The 16,522-nt window shown below is 40.7% G+C and overlaps 1 protein-coding gene across 1 annotated transcript in view; it reads left to right on the top strand.

The window, feature by feature from the left end:
* Positions 1 to 16,522, top strand: part of LOC109915512 (formin-2-like) — a 364,588-nt gene that overhangs the window by 343,520 nt on the left and 4,546 nt on the right. Inside the window, exon 3 of the mRNA XM_048601488.1 lies at positions 13,081 to 13,162. Coding sequence (XP_048457445.1) covers positions 13,081 to 13,162 — 82 coding nt within the window. The remainder of the gene's footprint in view (positions 1 to 13,080; positions 13,163 to 16,522) is intronic.

The raw sequence follows: 16,522 nt of genomic DNA, 5'->3' as shown, positions 1-16,522 counted from the left end.
ACACCATCAAGTGTGAAATTTTGTGATACTAAATTAGGGAGACGAATAGAAATCCAAAATGCAGCAAAAAGATTTTAATTGTTTGTCCAGCTGGCCAGTCAAATTAGATTTAATACTGGCAAATGTGGAATGTTGTAAATTAGAGAGAATGATATATTTCTGCAACATCAGTGGAAAATGATTGGAATCCTGTTAATTTCATGAAAAACAGGACCTGGGAGGAGTGATTGACTTCTCATTGGCATCTATTTTGTAAGTTAAGTGTTGTAATTGTTTTTTTTCCTGATTTCATGGGAGCCATGTGATTCCAATGTTCTGGTGTCTTTCAGAGAGCAGGTATATAAGACGCTATCCAGTGCCTCCACTGTACCTCAACAGTAAGAGCTTGCATTCTTTCTTTCCAAAGCCTGTTATCCTTGACACTTTTCCATATATGGTGATATTTTGCAAGATGAGAGTCGTTTACATTCATAGGAAGACTGGCTGTCACATTGTATGAGATTTGAAGAAGTATCTGTATTCTGCCAAATTATAAGATTCATTCCCCTGCGACTAAACCACTGCAGTCAAATTCTCTGACACACATCATTGATAGCTGAGCAAATCATTTGTGGTATTGCATCTTAAAATGTATCAAAAGAAAACGTTAGAAGTATAAATTTTTTTTTTAGGATTTCAATTGAGAGAATTTGCAACATTCTGCAATACCTTCTCAAATGCAAGTTGCAATTCTTAAAGTTCAGGACACTGTACCTTTTTAAGACTTCACAGCATCACGGTTGAGGATGATGCATTTTTGCACTGTACGTGCTGATTTGCCACAGTCACATGACATCAGTTCTAGTTGCTGTTAGTTTAGTTAGAGAAGCCATTAAAGCCCACGCATGGAATGTGGTGTCAGAAGTGGGCAGCTAAAATAGTGTGGATTTTGGAAGGTGCAAGAGAGCTCATTGATGTTAGAAATAGCAAGGAATAATTTAGATTGTAATCTGCAACTTTATGCTACTGGAAGAGTCAAGATGGCTTTGAAATTTCAAGTCCCTATCCAGTGGAGGTGAATAACAGTATGAGACAGTATTGGTGCTTTCAGAGTCGGTAACAAAATTGAGAAAGCTTTAGAGTTGAGCAGAAAACTTAAATAAAGAAGAGTAGTAAACCTGCTAACAATGCTGTGGCAAGAGCTCTACATGCCTGTTGCACCTGAGACCTCAGGAAGGCGTAAAAAGCCAGACAGGAGAAATATTGAAGGCTTTGAAGACCTATTTTGACCCATCAACTAAAGTTGCATCTGCATGGTCTATGTGTAGTATCTCAGCTCAAAACAAGTTAAGAAATATTTGCAGAAGAGTCAACAGTTAAGGCCAGAGGTGGAGATGTAAATATTGTGGAGGACGTCCCATAGAAGAAAACGAAGTAGTTCTTGAGTGGAGAAAGTGGTGCTTTAACTGCATGGAGCTAAATCACTTTGAACAAAAGTGCTTGCTAGTAAGAAGAAAACAAAGCCTATGAAGATGGTCACTAGAGGGATATCAGATAATCGTTCTGATGAATTAGTCTATGTTCAAGGTAACAGATACATTGCAGTCCTGCAATTATGCAGCATAATTTATGCTCTGCAGCCCACCTATACAAGTTCAAGAAGGTAGCTTAGCACCGCCTTCTCAAGGCCAACTAGGGACAGGCAGTAAAGGGCAACGCCCACCTCCAACAAATGAATAAGTGAAAAGTAATGTTGACATCATCAGATCTAGAGTTGATAAATATTTTTGTGACTGTTAGAATGATGACTGCGGAAGGAGAATGTCAAGTGAACGCAAAGTGTCAATGTAGACACTGGAGCTGTGGGCAACATTATGGGCTTTACGGACCTGTTTAAATAGATCAAGGTGATGACCCAATAACAAAGCCAGCAAGGGTAAAGTTGAGGATGTAACACTGCTCATTTTAAGAAGGAAAACTTAGCTGTGAGTCCATGGTAATGGGAAGAGAAAGAATCTGCAATTCCAGATGGTCAACATCAAGCAAAGTCCACTTATCTCCATTAAAACAAGTCTAAAACTTAGACTGGTTACCCTACATGTACCAGAAGAAATGTGCAGCGTTTTGCAGGGCACCAGGCCTGTTGAGCCAAAGTTTTTCAAAAAATTAACAAGATTTGTTTTAACAGATATTGGATTCCTCCCCAGTAAATAGCATCTCAAACTAGATGAGCATGTGACAGGAAAAACACTTTCTTCCCTCTGCTGAAGAGAATTCCAGCTGCTTTCCAATCCAGCCTGAAGTACAAGATAGAATAGTAAGAACTGCCGATGCTGGAGTTAGAGATAACGCAGTGTGGAGCTGGAGGAGCACAGCAGGCCAAGCAGCATCAAAGGAGCAGGAAAGCTGACGATTCAGGTTGGGACCCTTCTTCAGATAATGAAGACTAGATTAGCAGAATTGGTAGAACTGAAGAAACCAGGAAAGCTGAAAGTGTGCATAGATCAAAACAATCTCAGTAGAACTTTTAAGTGATCTCACTCCCCATGATAACAGTTGAAGAAATTTTTCCACAACTTGTCTGTATCCATCTGGCATCTAGAATAGTTCAGATCTTTTTGGTTAGTGAAGATTGATAAAAGAATTGTTGTTTTCTGGCAAGATTCTGAGTTCTATTTGTAGTTGGGGCGTGAGAGGTGTACATATGATACAAATGGCTCATGCCATTTGGCATTTCTACGGGTCCAGAAGTGTACACAATGACAATATGTGACAGATTGTCTGCTAGTCTGTGGATGCTGCAACACAATGGAAGAAACCAGTTCAGACCATGATCAGAATCTAACACAACTGCTAGAGAGCGCTACGAACGAACCTGAAGTTGAGCAAGAAATAGATACAATGGAAGATATGTAAAGTCAAACTGAGTCGATTGTATACTGACTGATAGGACTTCTCCCTCCCCCACAAGGTGAGAGCTGTAATAGAAATAAACAGATCTAAAAGGAATTTGTGAATAACCTCCCAAAGTTCTTGCCTAGTTCTTCATCAGTGCATGAACTTCTACACAAGCTCACTGCTAAGGTCATGCTATGGTGTTAGGGTATTACAGAACAAAAAGGAGCTTTCATTCCTGTTCTGCTGATGCTGCCCGGCCTGCTGTGTTCCTCAAACTCCACACGGTGTTATCTCTGATTCCAACATCGGCAGTTCTTACCCTCCCTTTCATTCCCATCAAACAACTTGTGGTGACAGCATCAGATCCAAGGACCTAAGGTATAAACAATAAAATCACTGCACTATGTGGTGCCAGTGAGACAGGACTCGAAGCAACCCTCGTGCATGTTAAAATAAAAGCACAGTGCTGTGGCTGCTGGAGTTCTAAAATAAGATCAAAGTGCTGGAGAAACTTGTAGAGGTCTGGCAACATCTGCAGAGACAGAAATAGTTAACATTTTGAATCTAATTTTGACTCAACTTCAAAACTTGGATTTGCATCTGTGGTGTTAAAGCAAATGGAAAATTGCCAAGCCCAGGTTTTTTTAAGTGCCTTGTGATTGGCTTTTCTCATGAGCATTTTAATCCAATCTTGGGCTATAGATAATTCCAGCGAGAGAGAGCAACAGTAGAGTCTGACAAAAGGCTACTTCAAAGCATCTTTCTCAGACTGTTTCTGTTTGCTGTGAAGAGTTTGCAAATGTATTATTTGAGAATAACATATAAGTAAGAAAACAGATCCACCACGCTCACCATGAAGAACATTGAGAATGTTAATAGTGTGTGAGATCTTCCAAATTCAAATAAAAGAAATGACATCTTGGACACAGGAAGATACCAGATGAGCATCCAACAAAAACTGACTGCATGCTATTAAAAATTTGGACACACTCAAAATTGTGGATGCAATGTATCTGCAAAGATTGAAAGTGAGAGATGGAAATGAACAAATGGGTTTGTTAATGAGTGATATTTTCTTTGTAGACCGTGTAAATGGGATAACGTAGCAATAAATAGTGATGCATGTAATTATTGTTGTGGAAAGGAGAGTGTTTGGCGTAATGTGTTTACAGTTTTTTTTTATTGTGACATGCCATAGTCTTTCAACCTTGGTTGTAGTTTGCTCTGTTTATTAAGAGCTGCCGTTTAAACCTTTACGCAGAACAACTCTCTCTCTTTCTGAATGTAATCAATAATTTTACAGATGTAGTTTGAAGAAGAATGTTAGGGAGTGGTGGGGATTGCTGGGTAGGATTTTTTCATATTGTACTTAACATTAGGCGTCCCCTTCTGGCCCTTTTTTCCTTTCCCCCCCCCCCCCCAGATAAAAGACCTTGTCTGTCTCTGAAACACATTCTGTTTAACAGCTTGTGGCAGATTGGCATTTAATGTGTACAGATGTTCTCCACTGGCATTACCACTGAGTTCTCTTGTGCATGCCATATCCACAGGGAACAAGACAGTAATCAGATTGTTGCCAAGGCACACTTTTTTTCTCTTGTACTGCACTTGGGTCGAATGATTGTAGACAACTTAAAAGCGAAAAACCTGTTGAGAAAGTGGGAAAGGCACTGAAGTTTAAATAGCATGCATCCTAGAAAGCTGAGCAAAGTCAGAGAGAATATATCATCGGAAACTAAAGTTGAAGGAAGGTTGCTTTCCGAGAGAGTAGTAAGTTAGTTACGATCAGCCAACATAGTGTAAAAGAAAAACCAGTTGCATTTCACAAATTAGATTTGCTTGTAGTCACACTTGGCTAAAATGAATGCATAGAATGTACATATGGTATTTCAAGGGGCATTTTTTTTTTAAATTTAGTCATTGGATGTGGGCTTTGCTGACTGGGCTAGTATTTATTGCACCACCCTAGTTGCCCTTGAGAAGGTGGTGGTGAGATGCTTTCTTGAACCACTGCAGTCCATTTGCTGTAGGTTCAACCATAATGATGTTAGGGAGGAAGCTCCAGGATTTTGATCCAGCAATGCTGAAGGAATGGTGGCCTGTTTCCAAGTCTGGATTGAGAGTGACTCGAAGGAGAACTTGTGATGTTGCATGCTGATCTTGTCATTCTAGATGGTTATCTCATCGTGGCTTTAGAAGGCATTGTCTAATGAGCCTGGTTAAATTTCTACAGTTTATCTTGTAGATAAGTACACATTGCTCCCACGGAGTGTCGATTTATGGAGGGAGTGGATGTTTGTAGATGTAGCGCCAATCATAGAGTCCCTACTGTATGGAAACAGGTCATTCAACCCATCGAGTCCACAGCCCCCCACAATCCACCCTATTCCTGTAACCCTTAATTCCAGCAGGCTGCTTTGTCCTGAATGGTGCCAGACTACTTGACTGTTTTAGAACTGCAAGTTCCAAGACAAGTGGGAAGCATTCTATCACACTTTTGACTTGTACCTCATAGATGGTGAATAGGTTCCCAAGAGTCAGGAAGTGAGTTACTTACTGCAGGATCCTAGTCTCTGAACCGCTGTTGAAACCACACAACTTCCATGGCTCATCCGTTTCAGTTTCTAATCAGTAGTAACCCCAGATAGTGATAACAGGCTTGTTGATGAGGATAAGAAATACATAATTTAAGAAAATGTAATGGCATACCAGAATTAATGTTCAGGACATTAAAAATTAAAAAAAGTTGGATGATGTTTCGCAACAGTGAGATATTAAAGGGTGAGTGTCAATATTGAGACCAATGAATTTTATTCTTGAAATGATTTGATGCCCTGCACAGATGTTTTACCTCCTGCTGGAGGACCTATTAACAAATTTGAGATGTTTAAAATGTAAGAATTGAGAGTTCTGAATTAGTCATCTGGTACCATGTCTACTAGGTTAGAAGACATGAATTAGTAACTAGTTGTACATGTACTGCTGTTTATCATCAACTTCTGGGATGGCGATGGTGGCTCTTCCAACACATTTTCTTTCCCTGAGTTACTCCTTGACACTCGTTCCTTTTTACTCCCTGCATTTCCTCTGACCTTCATATCAATGATCCTTTCCTCACATCACCCATTCCTTGTCTTGCTCATTTTGTCTCTCCTCCTTGAACTATATATTCACCTTTTAAGTCAGATGGCTACCATACTGTCAAATTCCCTTTTTTTTGGTGTGTGAATTGACTAAATCATTATATATTAATCTATTCCGCCATCTCCAACAGATCATTCAAAACCTGATTGCTTATTCAGTCATGTTGCCTTTGTGTCTCAAAGCACGAAACAGATTTGATTTCTTATGGGTAAGTTTGATTTTTGGCCCTTTTTTTGATGACTTGACTCCACAATTTCCTCCAACCTCAAACGTAATCTCATGGCATTCCTCATGGTCTTTGAGTTCCTTAACCTCCCATCTTCCCATCACTCCTTTACATAGGTGCGCATACATGTATTCTTGGCCAGTCTCCCTGCTCCCCACTCCCCACAACATTGCCATCTGACATGATGTTTTCTAGTCCAGTCATGTCAATTGCAATCTCTGACAGCCATCTCTGAATTTTTTATTCTTTTTCTCTACTCTGTTCCTTCTAGATCTGCCTTGGGGAGGAAAAGACCCTACAAGTACGTGTAATTGCATTTTCAGATTCCCACTGGTCTGTTTTTGTACAATACATTCACAACAACATTTCTTCTCAACAAATCAAGTTCATCCTTCACTCCTTTTTGTGCTTGCTGTTCCCAGTCTGATGCAGCCTCAGTTTCAAATTTCTCATTTTTATCATTGAATTCTTCCATTGCTTCTCCTCTCTATTTCTACTGGCCTCCTCCAGCTCTCCAGTTCAATTCAAGAAAAAATAGACAGCCTGTTTCGATTTCCTGACTTCTTCCTCTGTCTATCCTATTTTATCTTTATTTCATCAGGACTTCTGACTAGTGATCATCTGAACTTTCCTCTTCCTTGTAGGCTCCTTGCCTGCCATTCTCTATTTCAAATTGGCCCATTGCACAGCTTTGACTCTAATTCATTCTTTTCTCTCCTACTCAAAGGACTTGGAGGCTTAAGAACTTTGTCATAATGACTGCTGTAGCTACTAGCAACGTCATCCAGACTGATGATATGACTAGGCACCATCTTGGAGATGATGCCATTCCATTGTTGTTTCTTTGATGAGCTGCAGCTTCTTGAAGCACTGCTTAGAAAACAGTACTTGTTCATTCTTCCTGGGATTCCATGCCTTAATGACAGAATAGTGACATTCAGACACTGTGCCTTTGGCACCCTCCATCCCTGGCAGCCAAGTTCATTTCCAGGAGGGTGCTGACTAAATTTGCCATGCTTCATGTGTGCAGGATTGTCTGCTTCTTGAGCATTTCTTTCCACAATGCACCAATTCTGTGGGCAGGAAGAGTACATCGCAGGTTAACTAGTGATCCTGTTTCCCCTTCCACCCCCCTCAAGATTATCAGTTGTGCTATTTTGTTGACTGTGAATATGTTCTTTGTCCAAGTCTGTCTTAACGCTAGTGAAAAAGTGGATCTAAGTGATAAGCAACAAGGAAATCATAATAAGGTAATAAACTTATGATGCTATTCTGTCCCCATTCCCTGTACCAACCAAAGAAGATGTCATTTGGAACTCTACTTGGAGCAGACTTGTATTAGTTGGAAATGTAATTGTTTCTGAATGTGCTTAAACTTTTGCAAGAAAGGGTTTTCTCAAATTTTCAGTGTCATCCACCATGTACCCTGAGCTCTTAACTCCGGTTGTGTTAAACGTTTGTGAACAGAACGTGCAGCCCTTGTGCTGCAACTCTGATTGTTCAGACACGGTGCTTAGAGAGCACGCTGTTCAAGTATCTACCGAGGAAATAAGCTGATGGGGTTTATAGGAACGTGGATAGACAGTTTCCTGAAAGCAGGTGGCACCTGAAGGCTCATTTCATACTTGAAAACCAACTGGAAGTTGTGCCAAATGTTCAATTATGTTAATGCAAGTTTACTGTCACAATAATTGTGAAATAAAAACAATGTGCTGAAGAAGTTCAGTGTGTCTGGCAGCAACTGTACAGAGAGAGAGAGAGCTGTACAGACAGAAACAAAATTGATGTCTTGGCTCCAGTATGACCGTTCTTCAGAACGGAAAGGGGCTGGAAAATGCTGTTTGCTATGCTGTTGACGTAGAAGGAGCAACTGCAACAGATTGTGAAGGTGCCCAGAGCAAAGGAAAAGGGCCTGATAACAGTAGTAAAGGAATTATAGAGATATAGTATGGGTGTAAAAGGAGCAGCTTGGCCTGCTCTCCTGCAAGTATGGTGAACGAGACATGGCTGGGGAGTGCAGTTGTAATCAAGATGGAGGACAGAGGTCAGTCCCTGTAATTGTAGAACTCAATACTAAGCCTTAGAACCTGTAAAATTCTTTAGCAGAAAATAAGGAGTTGATCCTCCAGCTTGCGATGAGCTTTGTTGGATCACAGTAGCAGGCCAAGCCTGGAAGTGTTAACGTGGGAGCAAGGTGGTTTACTAAAATGGCAAACAACTGGAAAGAGTGGAGGTGTTCCACAAAGTAGTTACCCAGTTTGCATTTGGTCTTGTCACCATCAAATACGGTGCACTGTGAGCAGTGAATACAATGAGCTAGATTGAAAGAAGTACTCAAGTGAGATGTTGCTTCACCTCAAAGGTATGATGTGGGCCTTGGATAGTGACGAGGGAGGTCCTAAATGGGCAAGTGTTAGACCTTATGCAATTGCATGGGTGTGTGCCATGGGGTGTGAAAATGTGTTAGGAGTGAAGGAGGAGTGGAACAAGTTTTGCGGAGGGAACGGTCCCTACATGATGCTGACTATGGAGGATGTGGAGAGATATATTTGGTGATGGCATTGTACTGGAGGTGGCTGAAGTAGTGGAGGATAATCGATTGAATGCAGAAACTAGTGGGTTAGAAAATGAGGATGAGGGAAACCCTATTGTCATGGAAGGAAAGGGAAAGGATAAGGTCAGAATTGCAGGAGATGGGTTGGACGTGGTTGAGGGCCCTGTGATACTCAGTTGGAGAAAAAGAAAGGTGGCATCATCAAAAATGATGTGATGGAGATGGAGAAATTGGGAGGATGGAACGGAATCCTTGCAGGAGGCAGGTTGTGAGGAAGTGCCCTTGAGAGTAGGAGTAGCTGTGGGAGTTGATGGGTTTGTAGTGATTATTGGTGGGCAGCCAGTGCCCAGAAATGGAAACAGTGAAGGCAAGGACAAAGTAGACTGCTTGATTGGCACCCTATCCATCAAGTTCCACATTCACTCACACCACCATTACTACACACTGGCATCAATGTGCACCATCCACAAGATTCACTCACCAAAACTCCTCTGATAACAGCTTCCAAACTCAGAACCTCTACCATCTACAAGGACAATGGCCAAAGATACATGGAACAATGCCACCTGCAGGTTCCGCAGTAAACCACATGCCATTCTGACTTGGAACTATATTCTATATTGTCACTTCATCCTTGATTAAAAATCCTGGAATTCCCTTCCTAACAGCACTGAGAGTCTCAAGGACTACAAAACTTGAAGAAAGTGACTCGTAATCAACGTTCCCTCCGAAGCTGCTCAGGTGCTTGGAAGCTCTGCACATGCCAGTAGCTGCTTCTGGGAAGGAAATTTAGTGGAGGATGCTCACCACCACCTTCAAGGACATTTGGGAAATGGCAAGAAATGCTGGCTTGACCAGTAATGTGCACATACTACGACTTTTTTTTAAAACTAGTTTCCATCCATGTAAACACATTTTTCTTTATAATGCAGTTCTAGTCTATTAATCATATATCTTAGCTTGGGTACAGATCCAACTCGAGTAGTGTACGAGATATATAGGATAAAAAGAGGCTGTTTGGCCCATTACATCAGTTCTTTGAAAATGCTACCAAGTAGTGTCAGCCTTTTCCACGCCAACGTCCCAACATCTCATTTCTCATTCGACATTCTCACTTGGCCTGCTTTCACCTTACAAATTATGAATTCCAGATTATTATAAGGCAATTTTAATTTTTACATTGAGTTATGTCATCCCCAGTTCTTTTGTTAATTGCCTTACTTATGTGTCCGCTGATTAATGATGCTCCCACAAGCGGAAGCACCTCTCCTTATTTACTCTATCTATCTCTGCTTAACCTTTTTCTTTATGATGGAGAACAATCACAGCTTTTCTGCATTACTGCACCTTGTTCACAAATTTGTGTTATAGATGAATGTGAGGTGCTGCATTTTGGAAAGGTAAAACCGGGTAGGACTTATACACTTAATGCTAAGGTCCCGGGGCATGTTGCTGAGCAAAGAGACCTTGGAGTGCAGGTTCATAATTCCTTGAAAGCGAGGTTGCAGGTAGACAGGATAATGAAGAAGGCATTTGGTACACTGGCCTTTATTGGTCAGTGCATTGAGTACAGGAATTGAGAGGTCATGTTGGGAGGACATTGGTCAGACCACTTTCAGAATGCTGTGTTGAATTCTGGTCTCCTTGCTACAGGGCGCATGTTGTTAAACTTGAAAGAGTTCAGAAAAGATTTACAAGGATGTTGCCAGGGTTGGAGGGTTTGAGCTATAGGGAGGGACTGAACAGGCTGGAGCTTCGGAGGCTAAGGGGTGACCTGACAGTAAACCTGAGAGGTTTATAAAGTCGTGAGAGGCATGGATAGGGTAAATATTCAAGGTTGTTTCCCCAGGGTAGGGAGTCCAAAACTGGAGGGCATAGGTTTAAGGCGAGAAGGAAAAAAATTAAAAGGGACCTTAAGAGGATGGCATGCATATGGAATGAACTGCCAGAGGAAGTGGTGGAGGTTGGTACAATTACAACATGTAAAAGGCATTTGGATGGGTATAATAATAGGAAGGGTTTGGCGGGATATGAGCCAAATGGGACTAGATTAATGCTGGCCAATGGGACTGGATTAATTTAGGATATCTGGTCAGTATGAACGAGTTGGTCCAAAGAGTCTGTTTCCGTGCTGTACATTTCTATGACTCTATATCTGATTTGGATTTTAATCTGGAAGCACTATTATTGATTTATCCAAAATTCATATTGTCCATGTTTATTGTTACATGTGTTGCCACCAGACCCTGGGCAAAGTTTCAGATGGATACCCCAATTATTAAGCTCCTGGGTCAGGAAGGATAAAAATGCTCTCTCTCTCCTTTTTACCCATCCGTTTGCAGCAAGGTTTTTTTAAAACAAAAAATCCCTTCCTCATTGATGCCTTTCTCCCAGACCAAAGGAACTTGTGTTTTAAAAAGACATGATTTAACCATGTTTTCTTGAGTTAACAAGAGTAATTTTATTATTACCGAACTTGGGAAGGAGTCATATTATAACATACATACAAATTAAAAATAAAGGCCTTTGTGAAAACGTTAAAAGGTATACAGATTAGTCGCTGGGTGGTTCGTGAAGGGCAGATTGTTGAATGTTGGTAGTTGAACAGTCACTTTCAGGATTCTTGACTTTTATAGTTCAGTTGAAGTCCATATGTCATGTATCCTTTGCTGATTGACTGGCAGCCCTCACAGGAAGAGAATCCTTTTTGTCCTCTTTTCTCCTTACTGGCTTGCTGGCTTCCTGGCTTCCAACACTTAGCAAGAGACCCCTTTGACCTGCAAAGCAGGGGTGACTAGTAAGTTCAACTGTGACTTTTGCAACACACAGATGCTCAAACCCCGGCTAGTGCTTATAATGACATCTGCACCCCACCACGCCTTAATTAGTGGTGGAAGAAGATGAAGCTGGAAGAACAATCTAATGATTGTCTAATATCATGGCCACTTTCAGTTCTGCCCTTAATCTGCAGCAATGATTTGAAATGTCAGAGCTTCTAATGTTCAACACATTCCCCAACCCATCTACTGAGGCACGAAAATGTGAAAAAGCAGCCTAACTTTGCACAGAATTAATTTGAAACTTGTTTCCTCAGGCCTGAAGTTAGATAGTGTAAATCTCTGACCAAATGATCCAATATTTACATGAACAAAACATTTTTGCTGTTTGTAGCCCAAAGATACAATTTGTAAAATGTGTACATTTGGTAAACTTTTTAAAACTACCCTGAAACATTCCTTTTGCATTAACTTCAACTCTGAGGAAAGAGTTCAATGCTGCTAAAAATCCATCACAGTTGAAGCTTTTTTTTTAGTTTAGTCCAAGAACACAGTGAATTGATTTGTTTCTGCAAGAGTTGCCAAATGGTTGACATTTAACATTACAAATGGATAAAATCAGTTTTGTACATGACGTGTACCCAAATACTTCAAAGCACTTCGCATGCCAATCACTATCTTTTTACAATGGTATGTACAGTAAATCAGTCAACAATGATATTTGTAGTACAACTTGTATTGAAAATCAAGCAGTTACCTTACTTCTGTTAGGCAAATGAAACTCTTTTTCTGAGTAATATACTGTACATTGTGATAATTATTGATAAGAAACTTTATGGTGAGCGAGCTAATTAAACTGAAGACAGGAAATGAGGGTGTGTTCGGGATTTGTGTCCAAACTCTCGCACTTCCTCCAGCCACGCAAAGTGAGAATCGTACCCCGAGACGAATGAGCCACCAGCAGTCCTGACAAAGGGTTTCGGCCTGAAACTTTGGCTTTCGTGCTCCTCGGATGCTGTGTGACCTGCTGTGTTTTTCCAGCTCCACGTTTTATTGACTCTAGCTTTCAGCATCTGCAGTCCTTACTGTCTCCAAGAGCTAATTAAACTGCAGAGTTTCAAAATTGTATGTAGCTCTTAAATTGTTCCTTATATTCTCTGTCATCATTTTTAAGCTTTCATTTTTTTATGGAACTGCCCATCTTTCTACTTCTTGGTCCTTATTTGAACCATGTTTTCTTGACCCTACCTGCTATCAAATATATAGCTGGTAGTGACTTCACCTGATGAATGAGCAGCACTTTGAAAGCTTGTAGTTTCAAATAAACCTGTTGGACTATAACCTGGACACCAGGTTATAGTGTGACGTCTGACCAGCATTTTTAGGTCAGCATTACAATGATCACATTGTGGCTGAAGTGTTTGCCCATTTGTTTATTACAGCCATTTTGACATGACCTGCACATCTGTAGAATAACTGCTTTTATTTTGCTTTCTTTCTAGGATCAAAGAAGCAGAAGCACACATACATAGTCAAAAGAAAGAAAGGTCTTACTCTGTCAAGGAAAAAGTCAAAACTGGAATGGTGAGTTGATGTCTAGCAAAATGAAGAACTCCAAGCCTTCTGAAATAACTAGATTTACTGACAACTTGACTCATGCTACAACTTTCTTTTCTCTGAAGCATAAACTCGGGCCTCCGAAGGAAGAGTTGCATGTTGGCAATGACTGTCAAGAGAACATTGTGGCAAAACCATTTTAAACCCTGAAAGAAAATGCTGTAACTTGATGCAGGGTTGAACTTGGCTCAGTTGGTGGCACCCTTCCCTTTTTGAGTCATGGGTTGTTGGGTTAGGTCATAATCTGGAAACTTGGCCACAGACTCGAGGCTGATATTCCTTGTATTCTTTCACAGGATGTGGACATCGCTGGCTAGGCTGGCATTTATTACCCAGAGGGCAGTTAGGAATCAATCACATGGCTGTGGGTCTGGAGACGCATGTTGACCAGACCAGCTGAGGACAGCAGTTGCCTTTTCCTAAAAGGCGTTAGTGAGCCACAGTTTTTTTTTCCTATAACAACAATCAACAGTGGTCATCATTAGACCCTTTAATTCCAATTTTTTTTATTGAATTTAGGTTCCACCGTCTGGGATTTGAACCCGGATCCCAGAGCATTCCCGAGATTTCTGGATCGATAGTCCAATGATATACCAGTAGGCTGTTGTCACTGAAGGAGAGCTCCACTCTGAGGTGCCTATTTTCAGCTGATTGTTAAAATGAAGCATTTCTGCTCTTTTTGGCAGATGTGATGCAATTATAAAGAAGAACACAGGAGAATTCTCCTTGAATTTATCCCTCATTCAGCATTACTAAAAAACAGATTATCTGGAAGACAAGATTGCCACCATGTCATGTCTGTAAACTGCTTTGCTTTGGGTTGCACTGATCTTGTGAAAGTCGCAAAATAAATGCTTTTTTTTTGGGCTTTCATATATGGAAATTATCAATGTAATATTCGTATTCCGTTAGAATAATCATAGTTTTTAAAAATACCATGGAAGCACCAACATTCTAATATTAGTAAGCTATGTTTAGTTCATATATTTGTGAAAAATTCGGTAGTGAAAATCGCATCACCTTACCAACTACATTTGAGTTCTTGCCTGAAAGGAAAGCCCTCTTAGACTGCTTTTCTGTACAGTTGAACATACAGATGCTAGAATCATTCTAGAAGCAGGTCAGTGAAACCCTGGGGCCAAATTCATTAGCAGGTTCAATTTAAGTGTGTATAGGAATGAAGAGGCCCAATTGAAAACTAGCCCCCATCAGAATAGTGTGTTGAGAGGTAGGCTCCAACTAGACAGCCTAACATTGTTCGCTTGTCAAGATTGGAATGTCTTCCTGTATTAAGGTCCAGAGTTAAGTGAGGTGGAGAGTAGGTGATTGAGAATGGTGAGAAGAGTGAATTTCGAGCACCTTGTGGTCACTTTGAGGAGTGAAACACTTTCTAACTCGGCAAGATAATCCATATTTTTTTCTATTTGTTTTGCGGGATGTGGACGCTGTTGGCTGGCCAGTATTTATTGCCTGTCCCTAGTTGCCCTTCAGAAGGTGGTGGTGAGCTGCCTTCTTGAGCTGCTGCAGTCCTCCTGCTGTGGGTTGACTCACAATGCCAATAGGAGGGAATTCTAGGATTTTGACCCAGTGACAGTGAAGGAATGGCAAAGATGTTTCGAGTCCGGATGGTGAGTGGCTTGGAGGGGAAATTGAAGATGATGGTGTTCCCATAAGTCTGCTGCCCTTGTCCTTCTAGATGGAAGTGGTCATGGTGGAAAGTGCTGTCTGAGGATCTGTGGTAAATTTCTGCAATGCATCTTGTAGATAGTACACACTGCTGCTACTGAGTGTCGGTGGTGTAGGGAGTGGATTCTTGTAGATGTAGTGCCAATCAAGCGGGCTGCTTTATCCTGGATGGTGTCAAACTTCTTGAGTGTTGTTGGGGATGCACTCATCCAAGCAAGTGGGGAGTATTCCATCAGAGTCCTGATTTAATGCTTTGTAGATGGTGGACAGGCTTTGGGGAGTCAGGAGGTGAGTTACTTGATGCAGTATGCCTAACCTCTGGCCTCTCTTGTGACCATTGTGTTTGTGTGGTGAGTCCAGTTGAATTTCTAATCAATGATAACCGCCAGGATGTTGAAGGTGGCTGATTCAGTGATGGTAACACGATTGAATGCCAAGGGGCTGTGGTTAGATTGTCTCTTGCTGGTGATGGTCACAGCCTGGCGTTTGTGTGGTGCGAATGTTCTCTGCCACTTTTCAGCCCAAACCGGGATATTTTCCAGATCTTAGATAACAAGGTGTAGAGCTGGATGAACAGAGCAGGCCAAGCAGCATCATAGGAGCAGGTAGGCTGACGTTTCGGGCCTAGACCCTTCATCAGAATTTCAGTTACAGTAAAAAAGCGATTTATTGTAACACATGTAGCTGAATCTAAATTAGTGAAAAGTAAGCATTTCTTATTTGTATTAAACTATAACCTTTCAAAACCCAAATACACACACACTCAATCACAATTAAGACAGATAAAAGACAAACAGTTTAATACATAAACAATGGGTGACAAATGAATACAAATAGGTTAAACAAAATTGTGAAGATGAAAATTCCAGAGCACTTGACAGTCCTTTTGATTTTAGTACTAATGACACTCTATTATCTGTAGGATGATGGTTGTTCTTTGATTGATTGTTGATACGGTAAACAGGGATCTTTTCATATGAAATCTTTCTTTCAAATTTTCTTTATTTCTCTGTCTTATAGATGAGAGAGAGAAAGAGAGGTGGATATTTTATGTCTGTAGGCATTCGATGTTTTTCTCCTCGGCTGCTTTTAGTACTTACAGCTTGTATACACTGCAACTCCACCAGAGCTTGTTCTCAGGCAGTATTTCCTTATTTTGAAAGATTTGTGATTCAGTCTTGAATTGTCCCTCTCACTACTTCCAAAAAGCACCATGTGTCACACGGCTCAACAATATGCAACACTTGATTTTTGAGTTGCAATAGTCTCCTAGTTTTTTCTGGTATATCAAAAAAATCTTCCATTTCAGTTTGTAGTTTCAAAGAAGAGAAAATATGTTGTTTCTTACAGTGTCTTCTGTTCTTGTTTCCACATTGTGGTGCCTTTAAAACTGATTTTTCTTTTTCTTTTGCAGCATGGCATCTCACTTAACTGTGGCTACAACAGTTACTTGCTTTCCCTAAATGTAAACAATTTCTAATAAACAAAGGGAAGGTGACAATAAAGACCATCAAGTCCATGATGTTCCATTGGCTGATGTCAAAGATCTATATGACACTGTATGCACCATATTTTCAAAGCAGTGTTCAGGAAAATAAGAGGTAGTAGGAACTGCAGATGCTGGAGAATCTGAGATAACAA

This window comes from Rhincodon typus, chromosome 9 (genome assembly GCF_021869965.1).
Source record: "Rhincodon typus isolate 14 chromosome 9, sRhiTyp1.1, whole genome shotgun sequence".
Lineage (NCBI taxonomy): Eukaryota > Metazoa > Chordata > Chondrichthyes > Orectolobiformes > Rhincodontidae > Rhincodon > Rhincodon typus.
The sequence above is the reverse complement of the archived record's forward strand: the minus strand, read 5'-3'. Positions and strand labels throughout refer to the sequence as shown.